Source organism: Solanum lycopersicum, chromosome 11, assembly GCF_036512215.1.
Source record: "Solanum lycopersicum chromosome 11, SLM_r2.1".
Lineage (NCBI taxonomy): Eukaryota > Viridiplantae > Streptophyta > Magnoliopsida > Solanales > Solanaceae > Solanum > Solanum lycopersicum.
The window spans coordinates 61,494,407-61,521,366 of NC_090810.1; the positions used below are offsets into that span (position 1 = coordinate 61,494,407).

The 26,960-nt window shown below is 40.1% G+C and overlaps 2 protein-coding genes across 2 annotated transcripts; one reads left to right on the forward strand and one right to left on the reverse strand.

Annotated features, from left to right (window-relative positions):
- Nucleotides 1-6,663: 6,663 nt before the first annotated feature.
- Nucleotides 6,664-13,886, reverse strand: LOC138339489 (uncharacterized). Its single transcript, XM_069291092.1, is given in 2 exon segments — nt 6,664-10,111; nt 10,357-13,886. Coding segments are annotated over 2 exon segments (6,978 nt in total).
- An 11,023-nt stretch (nt 13,887-24,909) lies between these two features.
- Nucleotides 24,910-26,960, forward strand: LOC101256648 (two-component response regulator-like APRR5). The gene is made up of 3 exons (XM_004251243.4): nt 24,910-25,388; nt 25,826-26,002; nt 26,548-26,960. Exons 1-3 carry the CDS (start codon nt 24,969-24,971, stop codon nt 26,722-26,724), a joined length of 774 nt encoding a protein of 257 aa, XP_004251291.2. The 5' UTR covers nt 24,910-24,968; the 3' UTR covers nt 26,725-26,960.

The window sequence follows — 26,960 nt, forward strand, 5'->3', positions numbered from 1 at the left end:
TCGACTTTTGGGAGTCGCCACTTAATTTTGAGAAAATTAAGAAAACTTGTTTTCAAATAATTAAACAGAAAATTGTTTGAAAACTTTTAAGGGTTCGGGATTCCTATTAATGTCTTAGGAAGGTGTTGAAGGCACCTAAGACACTCCGTTAAATACGGTTTTCCGGCGATTAACTTATTTGACTATTATTTTTTTTTTTTTTTTGCGATTTTGAAGATGAACCTTTATCAGAATTTTACTTGGACAAATTTACAAGTTTTGCTACCTTTGTTGCTTTAAGATTTCGTTAAAGCTGAACTTTTTAAACTTTAATTCTAAGCGACTTTCAAATTCGAACATCTTTAAAGTTTCAATTTTAGTTTCGAGTCTGATAAAGCAAAAGGCGTTTGACGGGGGTTTGGAGTTTTCAAACTCTAAAACTAACGGTAATCCACAGGAAAGCATATGAAACAAATAACGGGGAAGGAAGGGAGAGAGAGAGAGAGAGATTTGGGTCCAACTTCGGGTTCTGTTCGCCTTGACCGAAATTGGACCCACCTGTTTTGGATTTTGACCCGTTCACCTGTCCTAATCTAAACAATACAAGATAAAATACAAGGACGTAAAAACGACAAGGGCTTATGCCCATTACAAAATAGAATAAAGGAAAAGTCTTCTAGTGCATTTTTTCAAGTTCTTCAATCTTCAAGGCGTTTGGATGGGTTGACTCAAAAGGGAGCTGTGAGTCTTTACGACTCTCCGCCAATGCAAAGGGGCGTGAGTTCATGACGGAACTCAAGCGGATTTACATGCCACAAAGTAAGTGAAAAGAATTAATATATAATCCAACCGACACATATGCGAGGAGAAAAACAAACTAAAAAAAACACACTTTTATCCAAGAAAGATGCACCATACCAAACTATCCCCCATGTGATTTTAAAATGAGGTTGTAAACTTTACTTCAGGCACAAAGAGAAAAGCAGAATGTATTGACGGCCACCTCATTGATTTTAACACAGGCAAAATGTCACATTTGATGAATCATGCTACTATTATCTATACATTAAAGGCTATTATGCAAAGTTAAATCCAACACAAGGACATAAGCGAGAAGATTAACGATTTCTAAGGCTAGAAACAACTTCAAGATACACATTTACCTGCGCCTCCCAACCCCGACCATATTCTTGAATAAACAACTCAAAAATAAAAAAACATGACAAACACTTGAACACGAACAACACCAAACAGTAAAGGGGCAGCATGTGAACCAAAGGCAGCGACTTTAACAATCTTAGAGAGAGGAGGAAATGCGATATTACGGCTAAACCATGTCACACTCAAAAACGGGAAGCAACACGAAACCAACATGCGTACTGACACTAAGTCGTAACGTACAATGCGCCTCGAAATCGAACAACCAACATGTATGACATTTTCTATTCACGGCAACACAGGCCATATACCCAACGTTCAAATACTCAACATGCTTGATCCAAAATAAACTAAAGACATCCACATTTGATTAACAGCAACACATACCAACACTTAAGACTAATAACTCAAGCGAACGCCAGCCACAACAAAGAATCATCGCGCCGAAGACGACATAGATGAAGAGTGTTTGGAGAGGTGAAACATTACCTGTTCCTGGCGACGAACTGGGACGGGAACGAGCAGCAGCAGCGGCGACCACACGCGAACGGCTAGACGTTTCGGATAGGCGCTCTTATGGGCTGATGTCGCCGGAACAGGAAGGCGATATCGCGACTGACACTGAGGCGAGAAGAATGTTTATCTCGATTTAACAGTTCCCTCTGTTCTTCAGAAACCAACCGTGAGACGAAAAGAATTTTAACCTCAAGATTCTCGACCCAAAATTCCGAAACCTCTGTAACTTTTAGTTTAGATGACAATAAAAGAACAAGAACTCAAGCCAACGATTTCTCAATTCTCTCTCTGAAATTTGATAAAAAAAAAAATATCTCCAATACTCAAAAACTCTAACGATTTTCAACTCCAAAAATTCCAACCAAAAATCGCCAACCCCCCTTCTGAAGGAGAAGAGGGGTTTAAATAGAAGGGGAAAAGGGTTTCGGAAGAGGGCGGGGAATTTCAGGAAAGGTTTGGGGCAAATTCGAGACTTCACCCTCCATTTTGAAATTCAAACCCATGAAGATAAGGTTGAAGCTGCCACTAGTACGATCCTTGTACTCATGGACAAAGTTTGCAGCCTTTCTTGTTGCTAGGCCGGCGTGAACGTACGAATTGAAAAAGGAAACGGCTCTAAAGCTGTTGCACGGCCGCGTGAGAGAGGAGGAGAGAGGGGGAGAGAGCGTGGGGGAGAGACGCGGGGCGTAAAAGGGGGATTTCCGTTTTCTGGGTACTGTTTTTTCTGCATTTTTCCTGGGTTTCTGCTTTGCTGCGTTTTCTGGTGGGGTTTTGGGACGAAGAACCAGGAAGAGGGAAGGGGAGGGGCGCGTGGGAGTGGGGTCTCATTTTGGGGAAATAAGACAAAAGGGGGAGGAATGGGTTGGGTCGGGTTATTGGATCGGGTTAGGGAGTGTTGGGCTGAGAATTGTTTTGGGTTGCCATTTTAGTTTGGTGGGCCGTTGAAGTGTGTTGGGATGGAGGGGAGTAATTGGTGTGGGCTGGATTAGGAATTAATCTAGTGGGCTGGGAGAAGAAGAACAAAAAAAATGGGCCTGGAAATTAAAGGGAGTGTGTAAATGGCCCAAAACTAAGATCTTTTGGTGGATTTAAAGAATGGGTTAAATTTAATAAATAGCCAAATTGAGTTAAGATAATAAATTCGGCTAAACCTTAAATAAAACGAATTTGTATTAATTAATCAACGAGCTTCTTTAATTTAGTAATATAATTATTTAAATTATAAAATAGTGGTTCAAAATATAACCATAATTTAAACTATATTAGCTAAATAGAATACTTACTAAAATTAAAATATTTTTGAGATGGTTTTTTGAATAATCATAAAATATACTAATTATATACATAATTATGTAAAATATATATATTATTCAAAAGTTATAAGAAATGAAAAAACTATTTAAAATAACACAAACTTTATATTTTTTTTTTTCTTAAAAATTTATAAAACTAATTATTTTAAATTGCTTGGAAAATTTAAGAAGCTCATGAATTAATTTCTATCCGAGATGGTCAAAATTGGGTGTCAACAGCTGTCCCTCATTTTACTTGGATTGATGCCAGCAATTCGAGGAAAATGAAATTGACCAAGCCAATTTTGACCAACCTCATTCATCTTTAAGGGAAGGATTTCGCAAAGGGTTGAGGAATTATGGCCGAACCCTTGAAACGGGTTTCCTACATATCTCAGGCTATATGAGAATTTAGGCCACTTGTAGTTCGATAATCTTGATTTATCGCACGATTTTGAAGGAATCAAAAGCCACCTCGATACCGAATTATGAAGGTATCGAAATGCTCGAGAACAGAATTCGAGAGTGAATGTTGGAATACAGCCGAGTTTTCAACATTGAATCCGCCTACATATCCCTACACCTTCGGAATCAGGCTGTGTGTAGTTCGACTCAATCGGTGGAAGAGGAAATCTATTACGCTAGATAACCTTCGGTTTTGGACAAGTGACTTATTAACGAGTATGAAAAAGAGGCTTGTAACCTCTTAGCTATGAATGTGGAGCTCTTTACATCCATAGGTAAGAACTTACACGGACATAATTTCCAAAGCTCTTGGCGCATTGTCACTCAGATTGGAAACTTGCTTCCGATAAGTCGGAACTTCCGGATGCGAGACTGAAACTGACAGAACTAAAGAAAGACCGACACGCCTTGAGAGGGTGGTTCGATTGTGGTGGAAGTCGCTCCTCTGCTTGCGTCCTAAGAGTTTGACATTCCTCTTCGGACTGTGTCCCAGTCCGCTGCTAAGAAAAAGTTCCACGTTGTGCTGCATCCTTTTTGATGTCGTCCGCACCTGTGGTTTTTGGAGAATTCATCCTTTCGGATGCTCTCGACAAAACTAAGATAAAACTCATTAGCTTAAAAATGCAATTAGGATGGGAGACAGTGTCTTTTTACCATGTCGACACTTCCTTGTTCTCCTCAATATTCGACGTCGACTCGATCGGTCTGACGTCCAGCAAATAAAGCTTATGCCTTGTGTTTTGCAATATCATCTTCAATGTATTCCATACTTGATGTCGAAATAAATAAATAAATGCTGATGCGATATTGATGTTTCTTTTGTTGTCATCTTCGATGCTCTCCATGATGTTTATTTTTATAATAAATAACATAATGCAGTCGAGGCCAATGGATAAGTATTGCTCTTTCTTTATCCAAGTACGTCTTCTTGCGGGTCATGAATATCTTCCAGCGATACGTAAATTCCTGCGAGATATGAATCTTCTCGCGATGCATAACTTTCAGCGAAGAATAAAATCTTCTCGCGATGTATAAATTTTGACTAGGCATGAAATCTTCTCGCGATGCATAAATTTTGACGAGGCGTGAAATCTTCTCGTCGTGCATAATTAATGACTCGCGATGCATGATTTCCGCGATGCATGATTTTCGCTATGCATGAATTCCAGCGAGGCATAAATTCTTCTCGCGATGTATAAATTTTGACGAGACATGAAATCTTCTCGTCGTACATAATTGTCAGCGAGGCATAAAGTCTTCTCGCGATGCATAAATTTTGACGAGGCATAAAATCTTCTCGTCGTGCACAATTAATGACTCGCGATGCATGATTTCCGCTATGCATGATTTTCAGCGAGGCATAAATTCTTCTCGCGATGTATAAATTTTGACGAGGCATGAAATCTTCTCGTCATGTATAATTATTGACTCGCGATGCATGATTTCCGCGATGCATGATTCCGCGATGCATGAATTCCAGCGAGACATAAATTCTTCTCGCGATGTATAAATTTCGACGAGGCATGAAATCTTCTCGTCATGCATGATTATTGACTCGCGATGCATGATTTCCGGGATGCATGATTCCGCGATGCATGAATTCCAGCGAGACATAAATTCTTCTCGCGATGTATAAATTTCGACGAGGCATGAAATCTTCTCGTCATGCATGATTATTGACTCGCGATGCATGATTTCCGCGATGCATGATTCCGCGATGCATGAATTTCAGCGAGGCATAAATTCTTCTCGCGATGTATAAATTTCGACGAGGCATGAAATCTTCTCGTCATGCATGATTATTGACTCGCGATGCATGATTTGCGCGATGCATGATTCCGCGATGCATGAATTCCAGCGAGGCATAAATTCTTCTCGCGATGTATAAATTTCGACGAGGCATGAAATCTTCTCGTCGTGCATAATTATTTATATTGCCCCCGTGAATAGTAACGGCAAGACGACCTCCAAATAATATATCGACTTGATCGATAATGATAAAAATAATAATTGCATAGCTGTCTCTTCTGAGGTAATGCATTGTCTTGATCGACAATAATCATCTTGCTTTGATAACGCGATGCAAATAGCGTCTTCTATAGAAATCGTGAAATCTTCGCTAAGATTCCTTTTTGATCCACCTTTGAATCTGGCCAGGCACTTTGTAAATTTCATGTATTGGGGAATGGCTTGAAATAAACAAACACATTCACAAGCATCTTGGCATAAAGATATGAAATGCTTCTTGCTTTCAATAAAATCACCGGCTTTGGAGATAGTTTTCTCCTTCTCCGTATTCATCAGTAGAAAGAATTCTGCCGATTTCGAAGTGAAGCTATAAACCTGCATCCACAGAAAAATTGTCAGTTTTAAACATACTGATCTGTGTCGATCCCTTCGATTGCTTGCTCCTTGTCTTGACGTCCTCGGTTGATTTCCCGATTTCCCGACTCTTGATAGATAAGAAAATATCTTATGCCAAAACAGATGAAATATAAAAGGGAAATTTTTAAGAGAAGCAAGAAATTTTTTAAGAAATAGTATCTCGAAAAAGTCAATGCCAAGTCATGTCATGTCAGGCTTAACGAGCTTCTTTGAGTCCGACGCTTGTCGAATGAATTTCAGAGGCATTCCGGACTTGTGGGGAAGTCCCATGACGAAATTTTGAGGCCATCCTCAAAATTTCTGTCCCAGTTTAGTATCTTGCTCCTCTTTCCATTGTAATCGCACAGATCTCAGAATTTTTGAGATCTTCTCAAAAATTCTGTTCCAGTCGCAAATTCGAAATGTCTTTAGTTTGATCCGCTAAAGAGAAGGTTCCTTCTGGAGAATTTTTTGAGTCCCTCTAAAAAATTCTGTCCCAGTTTCTATTGTAGAAGGGGGGAATAGAATTTACGAGATATATGACCGAGCCCTTGTGGCGCCTACGTATCCCGTTGCGGCAGGAATCAGGTCAAACGTAATTCCCCTTAAAGGTTAACAAGAATAAAATTTACAAAGAAACCGACCGAGGCCGACAAAGGCCGCCTACGTATCTCATTCTTGAGAATTCAGGTCGAACGTAGTTCAAATGCAAAGAAATGATTAAAGGGGATAAATGGGGTGACCGAAGCCGACATGGGCCGCCTACGTATCTCGTTCTCGAGAATTCAGGTCAGACGTAGTTCGTTACAAGAGGGATAAGAATTCAAATTCGAACAAATACAAGCAAACAGAAGATTACAAGTAAATGATGGGAAATGCAAAAGGAACTTCACGCGTAATATCTCTTGACAGCATCTGAGTTGATAGGTTTGGGCCACACAGCGCCATCCATCTCTGACAAGACTAAAGCACCTCCAGATAGTACTTTGCGGACCATGTAAGGACCTTGCCAGTTTGGTGCGAACTTTCCTTTGTACTAGTCTTGATGAGGAAAAATACGCTTAAGAACCAACTGACCAACTTCAAAATTTCTGGCTCTTACTCTTTTGTGAAAAGCGCGAGTCATTCTTTGTCTATACAACTGGCCATGGCAAACAGCAACCATCCTCTTTTCATCAATCAAGGCTAGTTGATCAATCCGTTTGCTAACCCACTCAGCATTACTTAGCTCAGCTTCTTGGATGATCCTCAGTGACGGTATCTCGACTTCAACAGGTACGACTGCTTCTGTTCCGTATACTAGCAAGTATGGAGTAGCCCCAGTTGATGTTCTGACCATCGTTCGATAACCCAGTAGAGCATATGGCAACATTTCATGCCAACCCCGCTGCTTGTCAATCATTTTCCTCAGAATCTTCTTGATGTTCTTGTTGGCGGCCTCTACAGCTCCGTTCATTTGAGGGCGATAAGCAGTGGACCTTCGGTGAATAATCTTAAATTGTTCACATATCTCTTTCATCAGATGACTGTTGAGATTTGCACCGTTATCCGTGATGATGGATTCTGGAACTCCAAATCGGCATATCAGATTGTTGCGGACAAAGTCGGCCACCACTTTCTTGGTTACCGATTTGTAAGAGGCTGCTTCCACCCACTTGGTGAAATAATCGATGGCAACCAAAATGAATCTGTGTCCATTAGAAGCGGCTGGCTCTATAGGACCGATGAAATCCATTCCCCAAGCTACAAATGGCCAAGGTGAACTCATAGCATTAAGTTCGTGAGGTGGCACCCGTATCAAATCGCCGTGCACTTGACATTTGTGGCATTTTTGCACGAATTTGCAGCAGTCATGCTCCATAGTCATCCAGAAATAACCGGCTCGAAGGACTTTTCTTGCCAAGGTAAGCCCGTTCATATGTGTACCACAAACTCCAGCATGTATTTGTTCAATAAGCCTCACGGCTTCAGCAGCATCCACGCATCTCAAAAGACCCAAATCTGGAGTCCTCCTGTAAAGGACTTCTCCATTCAAAAAGAAATTGAGAGCCATACGACGTATCGACTTCTTTTGATTAGATGTGGCATCTTCTGGATATGTCCCAGACTCCAAGTACCTCTTTATATCGAAATACCAAGGCAAACCATCTGGTTCTGATTCAACATGTGAACAATAGACTGGATGTTCCTTCAAGTCTATATCCAACGGGTCGATGTAATCAGTATCCGGATGTTTGATCATTGACGCGATGGTGGCAAGAGCATCAGCTAATTCATTCTGTATTCTGGGAGTATGTCTGAACTCGATCTTGCGAAACCTTTTACACAGATTTTGCACATATTGTACGTAAGGTACAATCTTCGGGTTCTTCACAGCCCATTCTCCCTGAACCTGATGAATCAAGAGGTCTGAATCTCCAATAACCAGTAACTCGTAGACATTCATGTCAACGGCCATTTTCAAACCGATAATGCAAGCTTCATACTCAGCCATGTTGTTTGTGCAGTTGAATCGTAGTTTAGCCGCTAAAGGATAGTGCTGACCAGATTCTGATACCAAGACTGCTCCAACACCTTTACCCTGGTGATTCACCGCTCCATCGAAGAATAATCTCCAACCTGGATAAGCTTCAGAGATATCTTCACCCACAAATGACACTTCTTCATCGTGAAAATATGTCTTGAGAGGTTCATACTCTTCATCAACGGGATTTTCCGCAAGATGATCAGCCAAAGCTTGTGCTTTTATTGCCTTCTGAGTCACGTACACGATGTCAAACTCACTCAACAGCATTTGCCATTTAGCTAACTTCCCGGTCGGCATCGCTTTCTGGAAAATATACTTCAATGGATCCATTCTGGAGATAAGATATGTAGTATACGATGACAAATAGTGCCTCAGCTTCTGGGCAAGCCACGTCAGAGCACAACATGTTCTTTCCAGCAGAGTGTAACGAGACTCGTACGGAGTAAATTTCTTGCTGATGTAGTAGATTGCCCTTTCCTTCTTCCCTGTCTCGTCGTGTTGACCCAGTACACATCCAAAGGCGTTATCTGAAACAGACAAATACAGCAACAAAGGACTCCCTTCTCGCGGAGGAACCAATACTGGTGGATTAGACAAGTAGCTCTTGATAGCGTCGAAAGCGGTCTGGCACTCCTCAGTCCACTTAGTTGGGGCATCTTTCTTCAGCAACCTGAAGATAGGCTCACACACCACCGTCGATTGTGCTATAAACCGGCTGATATAGTTCAACCTCCCTAAGAAACTCATCACCTCTCTTCTCGTTTTCGGCGGAGGTAACTCTTGAATCGCTTTGATCTTGGAAGGGTCGAGCTCAATACCTATTCTGCTGACTATAAATCCCAACAACTTCCCAGCTGGGACTCCAAAAGCACACTTGGCGGGATTGAGCTTCAAGTTGTACCTACGCAAACGTTCAAAGAATTTTCGCAGGTGTGCCAAATGATACGAACTCTCGCGGGATTTAATTATGACGTCGTCCACGTACACTTCAATTTCCTTGTGAATCATGTCGTGGAAGATAGTCGTCATGGCTCTCATGTAAGTGGCACCGGCGTTTTTGAGCCCAAATGGCATCACCCTGTAGTGATATACCCCCCAAGGTGTGATGAAGGCCGTTTTCTCCGCGTCTTCTTCATCCATCAGAATCTGGTGATAACCCGCGTAGCAGTCCACAAATGACTGCATCTCATGTTTGGCACAGTTGTCAATCAGAATATGGATATTTGGCAACGGGAAATTATCCTTTGGACTAGCCTTGTTGAGATCTTTGTAATCAACACAAATCCTGATTTTTCCATCTTTCTTGGCGACCGGAACGACATTCGCCAACCAGGTGGGATATTGCGTTACTTCTACCAACCGAGACTCTATCTGCTTGGTGATTTCCTCCTTAATCTTCAGACTCAATTCAGGCTTGAATTTCCGAGTCTTTTGCTTCACCGGCTCGAACCCTGGGTTGATAGGCAGCTTATGAGATACGACATCGGTACTCAGCCCCTGCATGTCACTGACCTCCCAAACAAACACATCGCTGTATTCGGCAAGCAAATGCACCAGGCTCACCTTCTGAGTTTCATTCAGGTGAGTGCTGATCTTAACCTCTTTGACACATTCTGAATCTCCCAAATTCACCGTCTCTGTTTCCTCCAGATTCGGCTTATGTTGATTCTCGAACTGCCGAAATTCTTCTACCACATAGTCTGGTTCCCCACTTTCGTCGTCGTAGTCGTCAGCCTCGTCGTCATTTGCCTCATTTTGCTCGTTTAGCTCGTGACATGACATGACATTGGCAGGTTTGTAACTTACGTTACTGAAATCATAAACAGACAAAATTAGAAAAGTAAAATATAACAAGCAATCGAATAAACAAAGTCAAAATAAGGAGGCTTTCATTTAAATTGAATCAAAAATGCAAATTTGGGTCATGGCACAAGGCCGTGTCGCCCTTTAAACAATCATAACAAAATTCAAAATCAAGAAATGCAGAAATGGTGGGTCTCGGGCCTCTTCCGAACGACCACCGATTTTGGCATGCACAAAATAACTCCATTCTACCACAGAGTTCGGGGCATCAGGATCGGCGTGGACGTCCAATTTTGCAGCATCTCCCCTGGTTCAGCATCACGAATGCCTGCTGGCTCAGCCTCCTCCTCGATGACGGCGTTGATCTCCTTGAACAGGTCACAGATTCCTTCCCCATCGTCTTCAGGCTCGGCACGCTCCCGGACTGGAAAGGATTGATAGAGATGCGGGATCGGCTTAGTCAACCCTTGATCCCTTTTCCTCTTCATCTTCATATCATCATCTGTGGGGATGTACCCCAAACCATACCTTGATCCTGTAGCAAGGACCGGAACTGGCTCGATGATCCCTTGCGCATTCCTTCCTAATCCGAAACCTGGTTCGAATCCGCTCTGCAGCATTACCGTGGCGATCATTTTGTACACGGCCGGCATAGGAGTCTGCGGGGCCAAGCCCTCATCAGTGGCATTTACCAACTCCACCGTGTAGAAGTCCGAACCTTGCGGTGTCTCGTCCGAGACCGGCACTTGCCTTCCCGATTGACCCTTTTCACCATGAATCACCAATTCTTCATTTTTCCACACCAGTTTTATCATTTGGTGGAGAGTGGAGGGGATGGCCCCAGCCGCGTGGATGAATGGCCTTCCCAACAGAAGGTTATAGCTGGTGTCGATGTCCAACACCTGGAACTTCGCCTCGAACTCTGCGGGGCCCATTTGGATGGTCAGGTTCACAGCTCCCAACGTGTCTCTCTGTACATCGTCAAATGCTCTCACATTGACCTGGTTTTGCTCCAACTTTCCGAGGTCAAACCTCAGCTGCTTCAATGTGGACAGGGGGTATATGTTCAAACCAGATTCGTCGTCTACCAGAACACGGTTGATGACCTTTCCGCGACATATCACGGTGATGTGTAGAGCTTTGTTGTGGGCCCTCCCTTCGGCCGGCAGTTCATCGTCGCAGAAACTGATACGGTGTCCCCGAATGACCTGGTGAATCATAGCAGCTACATTGTCGCTGCTTGTACCCGAGGGCACATATATGTCATCCAGGGCTTTCATCAAAGCCTGTCTGTGGGACCAGGAGCTCATCAGCAGGGCCCATACCGAAATTTGGGCTGGAGTTTTCTCCAAGTGCTTGACGATGGAGTAGTCTTTGGGTTGCATTCTCCTCCAGAACTCCTCAGCTTCTGCTTCGCTGATCGGTCTCTTGGCATGATCTTTCTTTTGTCCTCCGAGAGCAAGCTCATCAGGAGTGTAACATCTTCCAGATCTAGTCATGCCCTGAGCCACGGCCGTTTCTATAACGAACTGGGGCTTGGCGAGAGTCTTTGCGGGCACCAAGGCAACAGCCTTTGCAGGTGTCAGAATGACAAACTCTCCTTTCTCCCTGACGCTCAAAGAAGCGACAGCCCTCTCCAAGTCTTCCTGAACAACAGGAGTAATTCTCTTGGCTTCACGCTCATCATCGTCAATTTCTATCATGTTGATGTTTCCACCCCCATGATTTGGCAACGGATTCGTGTTGACGTTTGGCGCCGCGGGCTGAAGAGAGACCACTTCCTGGTCAATCAAGTCCTGGATCTTGTGCTTGAGATTGATACAATCTTCTGTATCATGTCCAACACTGTTGGAATGGTAAGCACATCTCTGCTCCGGTCTGTAGAATCTAGAATTGACATCCACGGGCTTGGGGCCCACAGGGTGGATGTATCCAGCCGCGGATAACCTTTCGAACAATTTAGTTCTGCTTTCAGCCAACACGGTGAAGCTTCTGGAGGGCTTCTTCTCAGACCTGGGGCGAGGGGGATCATACCCGCCCTGCTGTGGGGGAGGGACTTGTTGGTAATTGCGGGCGTTTGGTCGTGGAGCTTGGGTTCTGGGGTAGGGATTTGTTTGGTGGTTTGGCCTTGGGGCTTGGTAATTTGGATGGGGGCTTTGATATGCTGGGGTTTGTATTTGATATGCGGGAGACGGTGCTCGATAGCTTGGCTGTACATTAGCGCAGCTGGGAGCGACATTCTGGTAGTGGGGAGGGACTTGATAGGCTTGGGGGTAGTTTGGAAAATTTTGGGGAATCGGGGGTGGATTCTGATACGACACAATATGGGCTTCTGGATAAGTGGGGCCGGCATTGTAGTGGCTGGAATGATTTGAGTTTGGACGGTAGGCTTGATGAGGCTGTGATGGAGGGTAACGGCGGCCTTGGGGACGTGGTAAGTTTCTGGGGGCCTTTCTTCCCCCGTGTGAGATAGCGTTAACCTCTTCTCTTTTCTTCCTTACCAGTCCGGAAGACCCAGGTGATGCAGACACTCGGGCTATCTTCCCCGACTTCAGGCCATCTTCAATAGTATCACCCACCTTGACTATCTCGGCGAACTTGGCGCCGATTAATAAGATGACTCTGTCATAATACTCGGGCTCCTGCACCCGCACGAACACCTCCACAATCTCTTTTTCTGTCATCGGAGGCCTCACCCTTGCCGCCTCTTTCCTCCACCTGTACGCGAACTCTCGATAGCTTTCTGTGGGCTTCTGCTTCATCTTCTCCAAGAAGTACCGATCAGGAACTATCTCGACGTTATATGCGAATCTGTCAATGAAATCCTTAGCCAGTGCACTCCAACTGGACCACTGTCGAGTCTCATGTGACGTGAACCACTCCAGGGCTTCACCGCACAGGCTCCGGCTGAATAACCTCATTAGCAAGGCTTCATCTTTGCCAACTCCCACGAGTTGGTCACAGTACGCTCTGAGGTGTGCCATGGGGTTGCCCGCCCCACCGAAGGTATCAAACTTCGGGATCTTGAACCCTTCAGGCAGGTTCAAGTCTGGGTGGATGCATAGTTCTGCGTAGCTTAACCCGGCGACGTCTGGAGTACATTGCAATTCCCTCATTGCCTTCCGGATCTCCTTCTTTATGTCTACCTTTGCTTCTTCCCTCGACCTCCACTCTCTTTCTTGCTCCTCATAATGGTCCAACTCGGAGCCATGCACCTCATGCTCGGTCGGGACAGGGACTTGGAAAGTAGTTCTTTTGGGGAGGGGTGCGGCTATGGAAGGGCTTGGGACATTCTGTGCGGTTTGATAGTTTTGTGGATAATTTTGGGGATTGGTATTTTGGTTTAAGTGGGGGTGTGGTGTTTGGGAATTGAAGGCGGTGGGATTTTGGGTTTGATTTTGGGGTAGTGGGGCTGTTTGAGTATTTTGGGGATGTGGTGGCATTTGTGGAGGATTGTTTGGAACTGGTGAGGGGGTTTGATAGGAGACGGAGGCGTATTGGGGATTTTGGGTGGTCATATCTATCCCGGACGGGTTGTGCACGGGTGTCGATGGACGTTGCTGAGTAGGATCCGAGCTGGACGAGGGGAAGTATGTAGGGGGTCTTGCGTCGAGAAAGTTGGGGCCGAATCCGGGCGGAGGGGTGTCTTGCCTCCGTTGCATCTCTACCCTCATGTCAGCTATTTGCTGCATCAACTGCGCAATAAGCTCATTCTGCTCTGCCACAGTTGGCTGAGCCACCACGACATCTGTGAGGCTGATTTGTTCATTGTTGTCGCCCATGTCTGTATTTGCGTTTGATCTGGGGAAGGAATCTGCGCGACCTTTTGATCTGGTGAAGTAGTGGTGATCTGCCAGCTTTATCGACACAGATCAGTAAGAGGTACCTGAGAGGTAAAAACAACTCAAAGGCAAATTTGTTAGCGCATATTTGAGTACAAAATACATAATATCGCACAGCAAACAGATTAAACACACAAGTCGCTTTGTTTGAGGATATCTTGACCCGCGAATGAGGACGGAAATATATTTTGAACAAACAGGAATTTGTTTGTTTTGACGTCATCTCGGGAAAGCTGAATCACGTTGAGCTATGGTTTTCTTGCAGCTGCTTTTCGTCGTCCGTTGATCTTATCTTCGTATCTCCGAAACACGGAGGAGAATGAAAATTTTTGGTGATAGGGGCCGGGCCGGGAAAGGCTGCCTACGTATCTCACGAGGAGAATTCAAGCCCAACGTAGTTCGGATACAAGGATGAAAATTTTTTCATTCATTCTTTCATTGTGATTACAAGGGAATTGGAAAACAACATTGAAATTTCTGGAAAACAACATTTGGCGATTTCTTGTCTTGTGGTGGCGTCATTCCTTTCCTTTCAGACAGTCGGAAATGGAGGCTTGTAGACGATTTCTTCTTCATCGTCCTCCTCAATTACTTCATAGCCGGGGCTACTGTTATCTGTTCCCTGTTCACGGGCGGGATGTTTTCCGCCTTTTAAGTTGCTATGGGTTGCCAATTCTTCGTCGAGTGCCGCACTTCTGGCCAACGACACGGCAGTCTCGATATCTATTTTCGCTTCTCTCGCCTTTCCTTCGTGTATCTCCAAACGAAGCAGGTTCAACCTTTTCCTTAGGCTTTCGGTTTCCATCTCAACCTCCTTCTTTCTCTTTATCTGTGACGCCAGATCTTCATCCAAGGTTGTGACCGCAGCTTTGTAGATCGCCGTGGTCACGTCTACTTTGAGTCCTTCTTCTTTAACCCTCTGAATCTCTCGAGTGATTCGTTCGATCTTTCTTCGTAGTTCCTCCTCAGTGAGCTCCGTCTGGACGTTCTTGCCTTTGTCCATAGCGGTGATTCAACTTCCCTGGGATGATAGAGCGGTATTTAGGATTTGTGGTGGGAGATGGATTTTGCGTGAGAAACTAGAGACTCGGGAATTTTGGTCGGACATTTTAATAGTGGCTTCTGTATACTCTTTAGAGTTTTGGGCTTGGAGTGGGTTTACAATATCTTCATTCAAAGCAACGTAACACATAAGCATTTAAGTGCACATAGGTAACGCGTCCTAATCATGCATGGGGACCCTTTGTGCCAAGGGTAGGCCTAACGCATTCGAATGATGTACGTGTGAATTTAAACCAGTCAAGTGATTCCCCCCAAAAATAATACTTAACAATGAGTGAAACGTTTTAAAAGGGAAATAAACAAACCCACGCAGGGGCTATTTAGAAAGTGCGATAATATTGGGCCCACGCAGGGGCTAAAGCAATGCGAATACAACAAGGAAAAACCCGCGTAGGGGCGATATCCACTATGCTGCTCCGGACGATCCCGCTCCGTCGTCGTTTTTCTGGTTTTTGTGCTGTTGGAACATGTACCTCAGCATCAGCAGAAAGCCTTCGCCCAGACGCCCTTTGTCTTCCAGGCTCTCGTATCGCATCCTCTCAATTTTCTGCTGGATCCAGTTGTCGAACTCTTCATACCCTTGCTTCAGTCTCTCGATCTCTCGAGTTGCCCTCTCGAGTGCGTCTTGATTCTCTACGAATTTGGCGTAGACCTCATTAGCTTCTTCCTTTAATTCTCGTAATTCGGCCTCTGCTTTGGCCTCTTTGTCTGTCACACTACGAAAGCTACGCGGAATTTGAAAGGAGATGTTTTGTATATCCCTCTTCAACCATGCTTTGTAGCCTTCGTCACATCCAGCGTTGAATCGGTCAGGGGCGATACTGTCTTTGCCCATGCGCTTGGCATTCTTCCATTCTCTGAGCATCTCTGTAGCGTCGTCCACCCTGTCGTCCCCGATGTCATATACATAAGCACCATAATACGCTTCTCTAGGCACAGTCTGCTTTCTTCCGAACTGTCGCAAGACTCGAAACGGCGCGTAAGGGCGGATCCCTCGGATACCGGGTAAAGGAAGCACGACACATCTTCGACTTTCTACGACAACTTCTTTGGATATGAAGCGGTCGAGCATCCATTGGAGGTCCTCTTCTCTCAACTCGGAGAAAATTTGGGCCCATCTCCCTCTCGTCTTCCGATTGTTCATGTTTGCCCAGAATAACAAGTCGTTCAAGTCCTTGAGGGTGTTCTTGTTGTCGAGAGTGTGCAGTTCTTGAATTCCGGCACGCTTCGCCAAGTGGCTGAGAATCCACCATTGGAGGAGCAGATTACAGCCCTGGAAGTATCGATGTCCCTCTTTGCACTTACCCAAAGCGCGATATATGTCTGACAATATGACCGGGGCTACGGAGTAGTACTTTGTCGTTCCTTGATTCTCGTACCCTTTGAATAGCGTCTGGACGAGTGTTATGACTCTGGTGTTGATACTCAGGCTCGGGCCGTGCGGGAAGACCATTGTTCCCAACAAGGCTATGGCAAACGCCAATGGGCGGAGCTCGTTCCACTCCCTGTAGGAAATTCTAAATTCCCGATTATACGCGGCATAGAAACTCGCGTGTCCAAATCTAACGTACAGATCTCTGAACATTATGTGGGAATCTTGACACCAATAAGTGAAATCTTTTCTTAGTCCTAACCAATCCGAGATGTCCTCAACGGAAGGTTTGTTGGGGATAAACACGTCCTCTTGTTTTCGGGCTCTTCTTTCTAGGCCCGTTCCCACGGTGTCTATGCAATCCCTTATCTCTTCTAATGTAGGGGTGATTTCGGCCGTTCCAAAACGGAAGACCATTCTTTGGCTGTCCCAATACCCCGTGAGTACCTCTATCAACTCTGGCCAACCATTCATGTTGATTAGCTCGGTCAAGGCCCCTACATACTTGTTGAGAGTCCGCCTATGATCTCCGTCTAAGTCGTTGTGCCACATTGTTAGTTGGGGTGGCGCTGAGATGACCATGTTGAATTTGGGGAAGCGGTCCATACCTGCAAAACAGAAACCCGTTAGACTTTCCCCTACCCCCAAGTTGGTTTTCACACATACACTTTCGAATGTCAAATAACATGATGCGTCGTGAGGTCGAAGACCTTAGACGCGATTTTGGTGGTTTTCTACTAAAATGGACTTAATACGCCTTGGGTATTAAGTCATCCTAGGCTAATGCCTAATTTTGGTTTTGGTTTCGCTCTAACTTAGGCTTTTCTAGAATTGTTTTCAAATAGACGGTTACCCGAGTCGGACAAACATCGGGGTGGAGCTATCGAATAACGTCGGATGACCGCATTCCAACTATTTATTCGATACTCCCAAATGATTTCTTGAGGTATTTCTGAGAGAAGTCGCGGTAAGCCGCGTAACTTCCGTTTCCTAATGCAGTCTATTTGCCGTTTGGCGGAAGTTATGCCATGAAATGCAATTATTCGAAAACTAAAGTATTTAATCAAGTGAACAATTATCACAATTAGTCAAACAAGTTAGTCTTAAGGTTAGAATCCTCCAAATAGTCCCCAGCGGAGTCGCCATTTCTGTTTTATCGAAAAAGTGGTTTTCGAAAAAAGTTTGTTTTATTTTCGACTTTTGGGAGTCGCCACTTAATTTTGAGAAAATTAAGAAAACTTGTTTTCAAATAATTAAACAGAAAATTGTTTGAAAACTTTTAAGGGTTCGGGATTCCTATTAATGTCTTAGGAAGGTGTTGAAGGCACCTAAGACACTCCGTTAAATACGGTTTTCCGGCGATTAACTTATTTGACTATTATTTTTTTTTTTTTTTTTTTTTTTTTTGCGATTTTAAAGATGAACCTTTATCAGAATTTTACTTGGACAAATTTACAAGTTTTGCTACCTTTGTTGCTTTAAGATTTCGTTAAAGCTGAACTTTTTAAACTTTAATTCTAAGCGACTTTCAAATTCGAACATCTTTAAAGTTTCAATTTTAGTTTCGAGTCTGATAAAGCAAAAGGCGTTTGACGGGGGTTTGGAGTTTTCAAACTCTAAAACTAACGGTAATCCACAGGAAAGCATATGAAACAAATAACGGGGAAGGAAGGGAGAGAGAGAGAGAGATTTGGGTCCAACTTCGGGTTCTGTTCGCCTTGACCGAAATTGGACCCACCTGTTTTGGATTTTGACCCGTTCACCTGTCCTAATCTAAACAATACAAGATAAAATACAAGGACGTAAAAACGACAAGGGCTTATGCCCATTACAAAATAGAATAAAGGAAAAGTCTTCTAGTGCATTTTTTCAAGTTCTTCAATCTTCAAGGCGTTTGGATGGGTTGACTCAAAAGGGAGCTGTGAGTCTTTACGACTCTCCGCCAATGCAAAGGGGCGTGAGTTCATGACGGAACTCAAGCGGATTTACATGCCACAAAGTAAGTGAAAAGAATTAATATATAATCCAACCGACACATATGCGAGGAGAAAAACAAACTAAAAAAAACACACTTTTATCCAAGAAAGATGCACCATACCAAACTATCCCCCATGTGATTTTAAAATGAGGTTGTAAACTTTACTTCAGGCACAAAGAGAAAAGCAGAATGTATTGACGGCCACCTCATTGATTTTAACACAGGCAAAATGTCACATTTGATGAATCATGCTACTATTATCTATACATTAAAGGCTATTATGCAAAGTTAAATCCAACACAAGGACATAAGCGAGAAGATTAACGATTTCTAAGGCTAGAAACAACTTCAAGATACACATTTACCTGCGCCTCCCAACCCCGACCATATTCTTGAATAAACAACTCAAAAAAAAAAAAACATGACAAACACTTGAACACGAACAACACCAAACAGTAAAGGGGCAGCATGTGAACCAAAGGCAGCGACTTTAACAATCTTAGAGAGAGGAGGAAATGCGATATTACGGCTAAACCATGTCACACTCAAAAACGGGAAGCAACACGAAACCAACATGCGTACTGACACTAAGTCGTAACGTACAATGCGCCTCGAAATCGAACAACCAACATGTATGACATTTTCTATTCACGGCAACACAGGCCATATACCCAACGTTCAAATACTCAACATGCTTGATCCAAAATAAACTAAAGACATCCACATTTGATTAACAGCAACACATACCAACACTTAAGACTAATAACTCAAGCGAACGCCAGCCACAACAAAGAATCATCGCGCCGAAGACGACATAGATGAAGAGTGTTTGGAGAGGTGAAACATTACCTGTTCCTGGCGACGAACTGGGACGGGAACGAGCAGCAGCAGCGGCGACCACACGCGAACGGCTAGACGTTTCGGATAGGCGCTCTTATGGGCTGATGTCGCCGGAACAGGAAGGCGATATCGCGACTGACACTGAGGCGAGAAGAATGTTTATCTCGATTTAACAGTTCCCTCTGTTCTTCAGAAACCAACCGTGAGACGAAAAGAATTTTAACCTCAAGATTCTCGACCCAAAATTCCGAAACCTCTGTAACTTTTAGTTTAGATGACAATAAAAGAACAAGAACTCAAGCCAACGATTTCTCAATTCTCTCTCTGAAATTTGATAAAAAAAAAATATCTCCAATACTCAAAAACTCTAACGATTTTCAACTCCAAAAATTCCAACCAAAAATCGCCAACCCCCCTTCTGAAGGAGAAGAGGGGTTTAAATAGAAGGGGAAAAGGGTTTCGGAAGAGGGCGGGGAATTTCAGGAAAGGTTTGGGGCAAATTCGAGACTTCACCCTCCATTTTGAAATTCAAACCCATGAAGATAAGGTTGAAGCTGCCACTAGTACGATCCTTGTACTCATGGACAAAGTTTGCAGCCTTTCTTGTTGCTAGGCCGGCGTGAACGTACGAATTGAAAAAGGAAACGGCTCTAAAGCTGTTGCACGGCCGCGTGAGAGAGGAGGAGAGAGGGGGAGAGAGCGTGGGGGAGAGACGCGGGGCGTAAAAGGGGGATTTCCGTTTTCTGGGTACTGTTTTTTCTGCATTTTTCCTGGGTTTCTGCTTTGCTGCGTTTTCTGGTGGGGTTTTGGGACGAAGAACCAGGAAGAGGGAAGGGGAGGGGCGCGTGGGAGTGGGGTCTCATTTTGGGGAAATAAGACAAAAGGGGGAGGAATGGGTTGGGTCGGGTTATTGGATCGGGTTAGGGAGTGTTGGGCTGAGAATTGTTTTAGGTTGCCATTTTAGTTTGGTGGGCCGTTGAAGTGTGTTGGGATGGAGGGGAGTAATTGGTGTGGGCTGGATTAGGAATTAATCTAGTGGGCTGGGAGAAGAAGAACAAAAAAAATGGGCCTGGAAATTAAAGGGAGTGTGTAAATGGCCCAAAACTAAGATCTTTTGGTGGATTTAAAGAATGGGTTAAATTTAATAAATAGCCAAATTGAGTTAAGATAATAAATTCGGCTAAACCTTAAATAAAACGAATTTGTATTAATTAATCAACGAGCTTCTTTAATTTAGTAATATAATTATTTAAATTATAAAATAGTGGTTCAAAATATAACCATAATTTAAACTATATTAGCTAAATAGAATACTTACTAAAATTAAAATATTTTTGAGATGGTTTTTTGAATAATCATAAAATATACTAATTATATACATAATTATGTAAAATATATATATTATTCAAAAGTTATAAGAAATGACAAAACTATTTAAAATAACATAAACTTTATATTTTTTTTTTCTTAAAAATTTATAAAACTAATTATTTTAAATTGCTTGGAAAATTTAAGAAGCTCATGAATTAATTTCTATCCGAGATGGTCAAAATTGGGTGTCAACAAACATAGAAACTGTATAATTCGCTATACATATACAGTTGAAGCAAAGTGTATAAAATTAAGTGTATAAAACAAGAAAGAGAAAAACACTTGGGCAGAGAACTGTATAAAAAACGAAGTATATAAAACGAATTGTATTATTATAAGTGTATAGAACGATTATATACAATTTGAATTTGTATAAAATGAGAAAGAGAGAAAGACAAAAGAGACTTGACATGTAATATACAATTGGATCGAATTGTATAAAACGAGAAAGAGAGAAATTAGATACAATTTGAAAATTGTATAAAACGAGAAAGAGAGAAAGTCAAGAGAAACTGAGCAGGGGAGTATTTTTATTGTATAATTATAAGTGTATAGGACGAAAATATATTAACTTGCATGTGTATATACAATTTTCTCACGCTTTATACAAACAGAAACGCAATATATACATTTCGCTTCTGTTTGTATAAGTGAGAAAGGCGAGGGTGGCGAGCGAGATTTGGAAGAGGGGAGAGAGGGGAACAAAAATATATGTATTTATACAATTTTCTCTGTTTTATACATTAGAAACAATTTTTATACACTTGTGTTTGTATAAAAAGTGAGAAAGCGAGCGAGAGATTGGAGGAGAGTGGCGAGCGAGATATTTGGGAGAGAGGCGCCTGGCAATTTTTTGCAAGCGTTTGCTATGGAGCACAATTAAATCAAACCCTAGCTACTCCATTTGTTTTAGATTATTAGTTTGCTATTATATACAATTTTCCCATATATATGTGTTCAAAAAAATGTCATGTTGGATATGAAAAATTAAATTGTAAAAAAAAGGTTTAAATAATTTTTGGGGTGTAGGTTTTACTTTTCTATAGTTGACTTTCGACTTTTCTTTCTTTGGAGAAAAGATTTTGAAAAAAATGATGGCTTTTATTGACAAATTGAAAGTCAGTATATATATATATATATATATATATATATATATATATTTGAGATATTTAATAAAATCGTATATGGTATTTCATTGCAAATATCAAATAGAAGATCCCAAACAAAAATGGCCAAGGCATCGAAAAAAGAAAGAAACTAATGTCCACTTGGTTGACTACTGATGAATAGTATAAAATCAATTTGATTAAGAAATTGGATTATATCCTAATTAATTAATTAATTAGTTCATTAAGGATGATACAATTCAAATTATTTATTTAAGTCTAATTAATAAAGTTTAATTAAGAGTTCAATTCTACTATGCTAATCCAGTTAATTGGCTTTTAGATGATCCACCCATATAGACCAAGCTCAATAGCCCAATAGCATTTTTTTTTGGAGTTTACTTCATTCAACCAGGTTAACCTTGATGAATCAAAGGTTATATTTTTCTATTAACTAGTTTAGGATATGTGCTTTACATGTGTAGCTTAGCGATTATTGACAAAGTTATATCCAAGCACTCGAGTATTTTTAAATAAATTTCAAGCGATCAAGATTAAGGAGTGTAGATCAAATTTCAAGACATTCAAGATCGACATTACTTATTCGTGACATAATTACCGTTCATAAATATTTATGATAGTGCAACAACCAGAAACGATTGTTAATACTCCGTAGATTGATGAGAAAAAAGAGTAATGCACCGAAGGAGGGGCGACTTGCGAGACAATAACTTACCAACACAATTAATCATATCTAGGCTAAAATTCATATTCAATATCACACTATAATTCACTCAATCCAAGTGTACAAGTTAAACAAATTCACGAACAAGCATCAAGTCCTTGAATCAACCAACCAACTATTTAAAAGAAAAACCAGAGAATACCTTTTCAAGTCTCAATGACATTTCTAGAGATCGTAGTATACACATTATACTTTGAAATAAAACACATATATTATATTTATTATAATATTTTTGAATTCCGATTATTTTGAATTGCGAAATTTATTTATTGCCAACACATATAATGCGTTTGATACGGGTACGCAATAATAAATTTAGAGAATGGAAGTTCCAATTGCAACAGAGTTGATCATACTAAATTGTTCAAGTTTCTGATTGGAATTGAAACTTATACACTTGGTTATTGACCAACCAACCAACGAAACGTCAAAAAGTAGAACTATTTTCTTTACTTTTTGTACATTTCAACATGCAGAGATAAATAATTAAAAGTCTAGAAAATCATCATGTATTTTGTAGACAGAAAGATACAATTCATGGCAAGTGAAGACCTACATGTAAATATATGTAATGTTTATATTACCCCCTTGGCCCCTTCCCGGTCAAGGACGGAGCTACAATATCGATTCAAATTTAATAACTTTAGTTTTAACTTTGTATTTGACATAAAAAAAATCAAGTAAAGCGTGTATAAATTATAATTCAAAATGAATAAATTTTAAATTTTTCGTATATTTCTGCTTCGATACACAAAGCGAGCAACAAATAAAAGATGCTTTAGAGGTCCCCGGTCTCATTCTCATGGTGATATTGCCTCTATGAATATATTATGCAATTAGTCTTGAAAGAATTCAAGAATGTCAATGGGGGCATCATCATATCCATGATTTTATTTGAGTCAATGATAGATTCCCTTGTATGCTTGCATAAATTCATTTATAAATCTTGAAATGACACCCCCCACCCCACCCCCAATTGAAAGTTTAACTACACAAACACAAAATATAAGGAATAATTTTAAAGATCTCATTTTACATTTCTCTCCATCACAGACTTCACTCTTATTTTACGACATTACACGTATTATTTCTTTAATTTGAATTTTTGCCCCTGGAACTAATAACTCAAATATTATATTATATTAGTTATATGTAAGTGCATTTGAGTAAAAGGCAAAAATGATGATGAGTGTGACATGTAACCATGTCACTAGTTAATTTAGCAAATTTTGGAAGAAGGGTTCCATGTGGAAAGTTCTTTAATTAATGACACATCTAATTAGAAGTTTGAACCATATTATGTCGCTCTAATGATGATTAATAGCTACCCTATATGTAATAATCCCTAACCTAATACATAACAAAATGATTAAGATCATATATTGCCCCTCACATGGCTAAAGATTAAAAGATATGATTTGATTTATCCTTTTACAAAAAAATAATCCCTTTTATAATAAGCTTATTATAAGGAGTTAAGTGGTGGGGTCTTTTGCTTCTATTTTCTAGACGCAAGTTGGGTTATGAATTGATGTCTCTTGGGAGCAGATTTATATATATGTTGAGCTACTTTCAAAGAGATTTATAGGACCACCAGTGTACAGCACTTTTTCACGGAGTTAAAATTTAAAGTTTATAAAATAAAAATTAAAAAAATATTAAAATATTTTTAAATTTGACGTATTATAAATTTTATCTTTAAATTGTTATTAGCTTTAAAATATTTTTTTACCTGACTAAATTATATTAAATATATTTTTTGCCAGTTCTAATCTGTCACATGACATAACAAAGTTATAATAAGTGTATTAAGATTATATGCCAGGTACGAATAAGTTTTAATGGTAATTATTTATACTAACTAACTAAATTTGACTTAACAAATAAAATAATATAGTAAAATTACATGTATATTGTTGTTGTAGTTATGCTATAGTGTAAACAACTTATTTTTTTTAAAAAAAATCAATTTAAATAGATTTTAATAATGTAAAAATTTCTTACATCATGAGTACAACAATTTGCTAGTTGCGAGTTGCGTTCTACCCATTTTGGACCCCCTTATCATTGGCTAGACACGAGTTATATAGGGTTGGTTCTTTTTCTCGTGTTTTGTTGATCAAAATTTTTAAAAATATTTTTTTCTTATATATCAAACACATAGGAAAAAAGAAAGTCAGAGATTTGTTTAAATTTTTTTGAGAAAACATTTTTCTTCGTACCAAATACATACACTCTCACTTTCATATCTCAAGTACTATTCAAGAAGTATATTTCTCTCTTTACTTCTTAATCTTACTACTATAACAGTGACTTTGGGAGAGCGATCAATTTGAATTAATCGAATCAGAATAAATCATATACATGTCAGATTAACGTATTAAGTAACGCCTCTCTTGAAAAAAGAAGAATGACATCAGCTTCCACGTCACATTCCAAAATGTCCATTTCCTTTAAGAAGGTATTCACATACCAATTCCCTCTCATAACAACAATCTCAACTTTCTTCTTTTCTTCAAAATATTTTTTTCAAAAAAAGTCTTTCACTATGTATGGATACAATAATATTGAGGAGAACACTTCTTCTAGTAGTAATTATTTGTATAACCATTTTCCAATTACTACTATTACTTCACAAACATTGCCACTAGTCTCCAATTTACCACCTCCACCTTTATCAATTCCTTTAGTAAATAACATTACTATTGAATTTGACTCGATATCTACATTGAAGTCTGAATTTAATTGTAACAACAATAGTAGTAGTAGTTGTAGTAGTTATGGTTCTCCAGCTACAAGTTATAATACTAATGATCCAACAAGTTTGATGCAAAGAAGCATAAGTAGTCACTCACTTCTTGTCAAGAATATGGAAGGATTTTGTCCAATTGTTTCTTCCCCCACTGGATTTCATGACTCCGAAACGCCAAGCTCCGTCAGGAAAGTTTTAAGTACTGGGGATTTACAGGTGAACTACGTTAAATTTACACTATCACGTCATCTTTTTCTGTAGTATGTAGCAAGGAATCTGTTTTATTTTCACGGTAACATACAAAATTTCTATTCTAAGAAGACTTAATTATAATCGAATGACCTGATCGATAGTATAAAAATAAATTTACATTATTGGTACGTTATCTTATTAGCAATATACTTATTTAGTATCTTATAGGTTAGTTATACTCATATCGTATCAAATGCCTATTTATAGTTATCTTTTATGTGATTACTTAGAAAATAGTTTTCAATTTTCATTACTTGCTAAAATACATTGATATCGCAAACACTCATGATAATATTGTCCATATGGATAATTAAGTTAATCCGCTTTTAAACATATGGTGATTATATATAATTACTTGATTATTTGGTTAACTCACCAACTTCTTGTATTTATATTTACAGGTAATGCACATGATGCAATATAATAATTATCGTTCAGAAAGCCCTTTATCAAGTGAGAGTAATAGCATAATTGAAGGAATGAATAAAGCTTGCAAATATAGTCCACAAGAGAAGAAAGAACGTATAGAAAGATACAGAACCAAGAGAAATCAAAGAAATTTTAACAAGAAGATTAAGGTAAATAAAAGAGTTTAAGCTCGATGTACTGACGATACGTATAAAATATTTTTATACCGTAGATACTTATGAAGTAATTAGAGATAAATTTTTTTAAAAAAAAAAACATATGAAAAGGATGTATAGATATTTTTGACTTGGCTACTGCTACTATATATCACATGTTAAATTGTATAGGTAATGGTAAAAAAAAATCTAAAAATTATATAGTCAATGTATAAAATACTTGCTCATGATTATGAGTGATTATATTATTATGGATAGTATATAGTATATACACATGCATTATGTAGCACGTACCATGTGCATTATAAGACGTGTGATATGTTCTTTAATTTAAAAACGTAATGCGCTTTAGGGACCACAATAATAAGGACTTCCAGATGACATAAAAATTTCTCTTTCACACTACTCCAAACTTCGAAATTAGCTATAAAATTCGTCGTTGCAGAACTTTTTTATTATTTCGTTACATAAAATTAGTGTTGTTTATCAATATATAACTTGTATATCTAATTCATTTTCTTTTGTTGGTGAAATATCAGTACGAGTGCAGGAAAACTTTGGCAGATAGTAGACCTCGAATAAGAGGGAGATTTGCAAGAAATGATGAAATTGAGAGGACTCCTCAAAATGAATATTGGAATCAATCAAGATTAGAGGAATTAGGAGAAGAGGATGATGAGAATTGGATTGGATTTCTTGATGCCTATGTTCCATAATCATTTGTAATTAAATTAATGGAAGGAAAAAAAGTTTTTTAAAAAAAGAGACAAGAGTTCCTCAAGTTTTTTAATGTTAAGGAACTCTTTGATTGCGTGGTAGTTATTGTTTCCTAGTTTTATTAGTGACGTTTAATCAAGAATTTGTTTTAGGATTAATGATATTAGGTTGGTTATGTTATGTACATTTGGCTTATTTGTGTAATGATTAAAAAGAATGTCCATTATTATTTGGA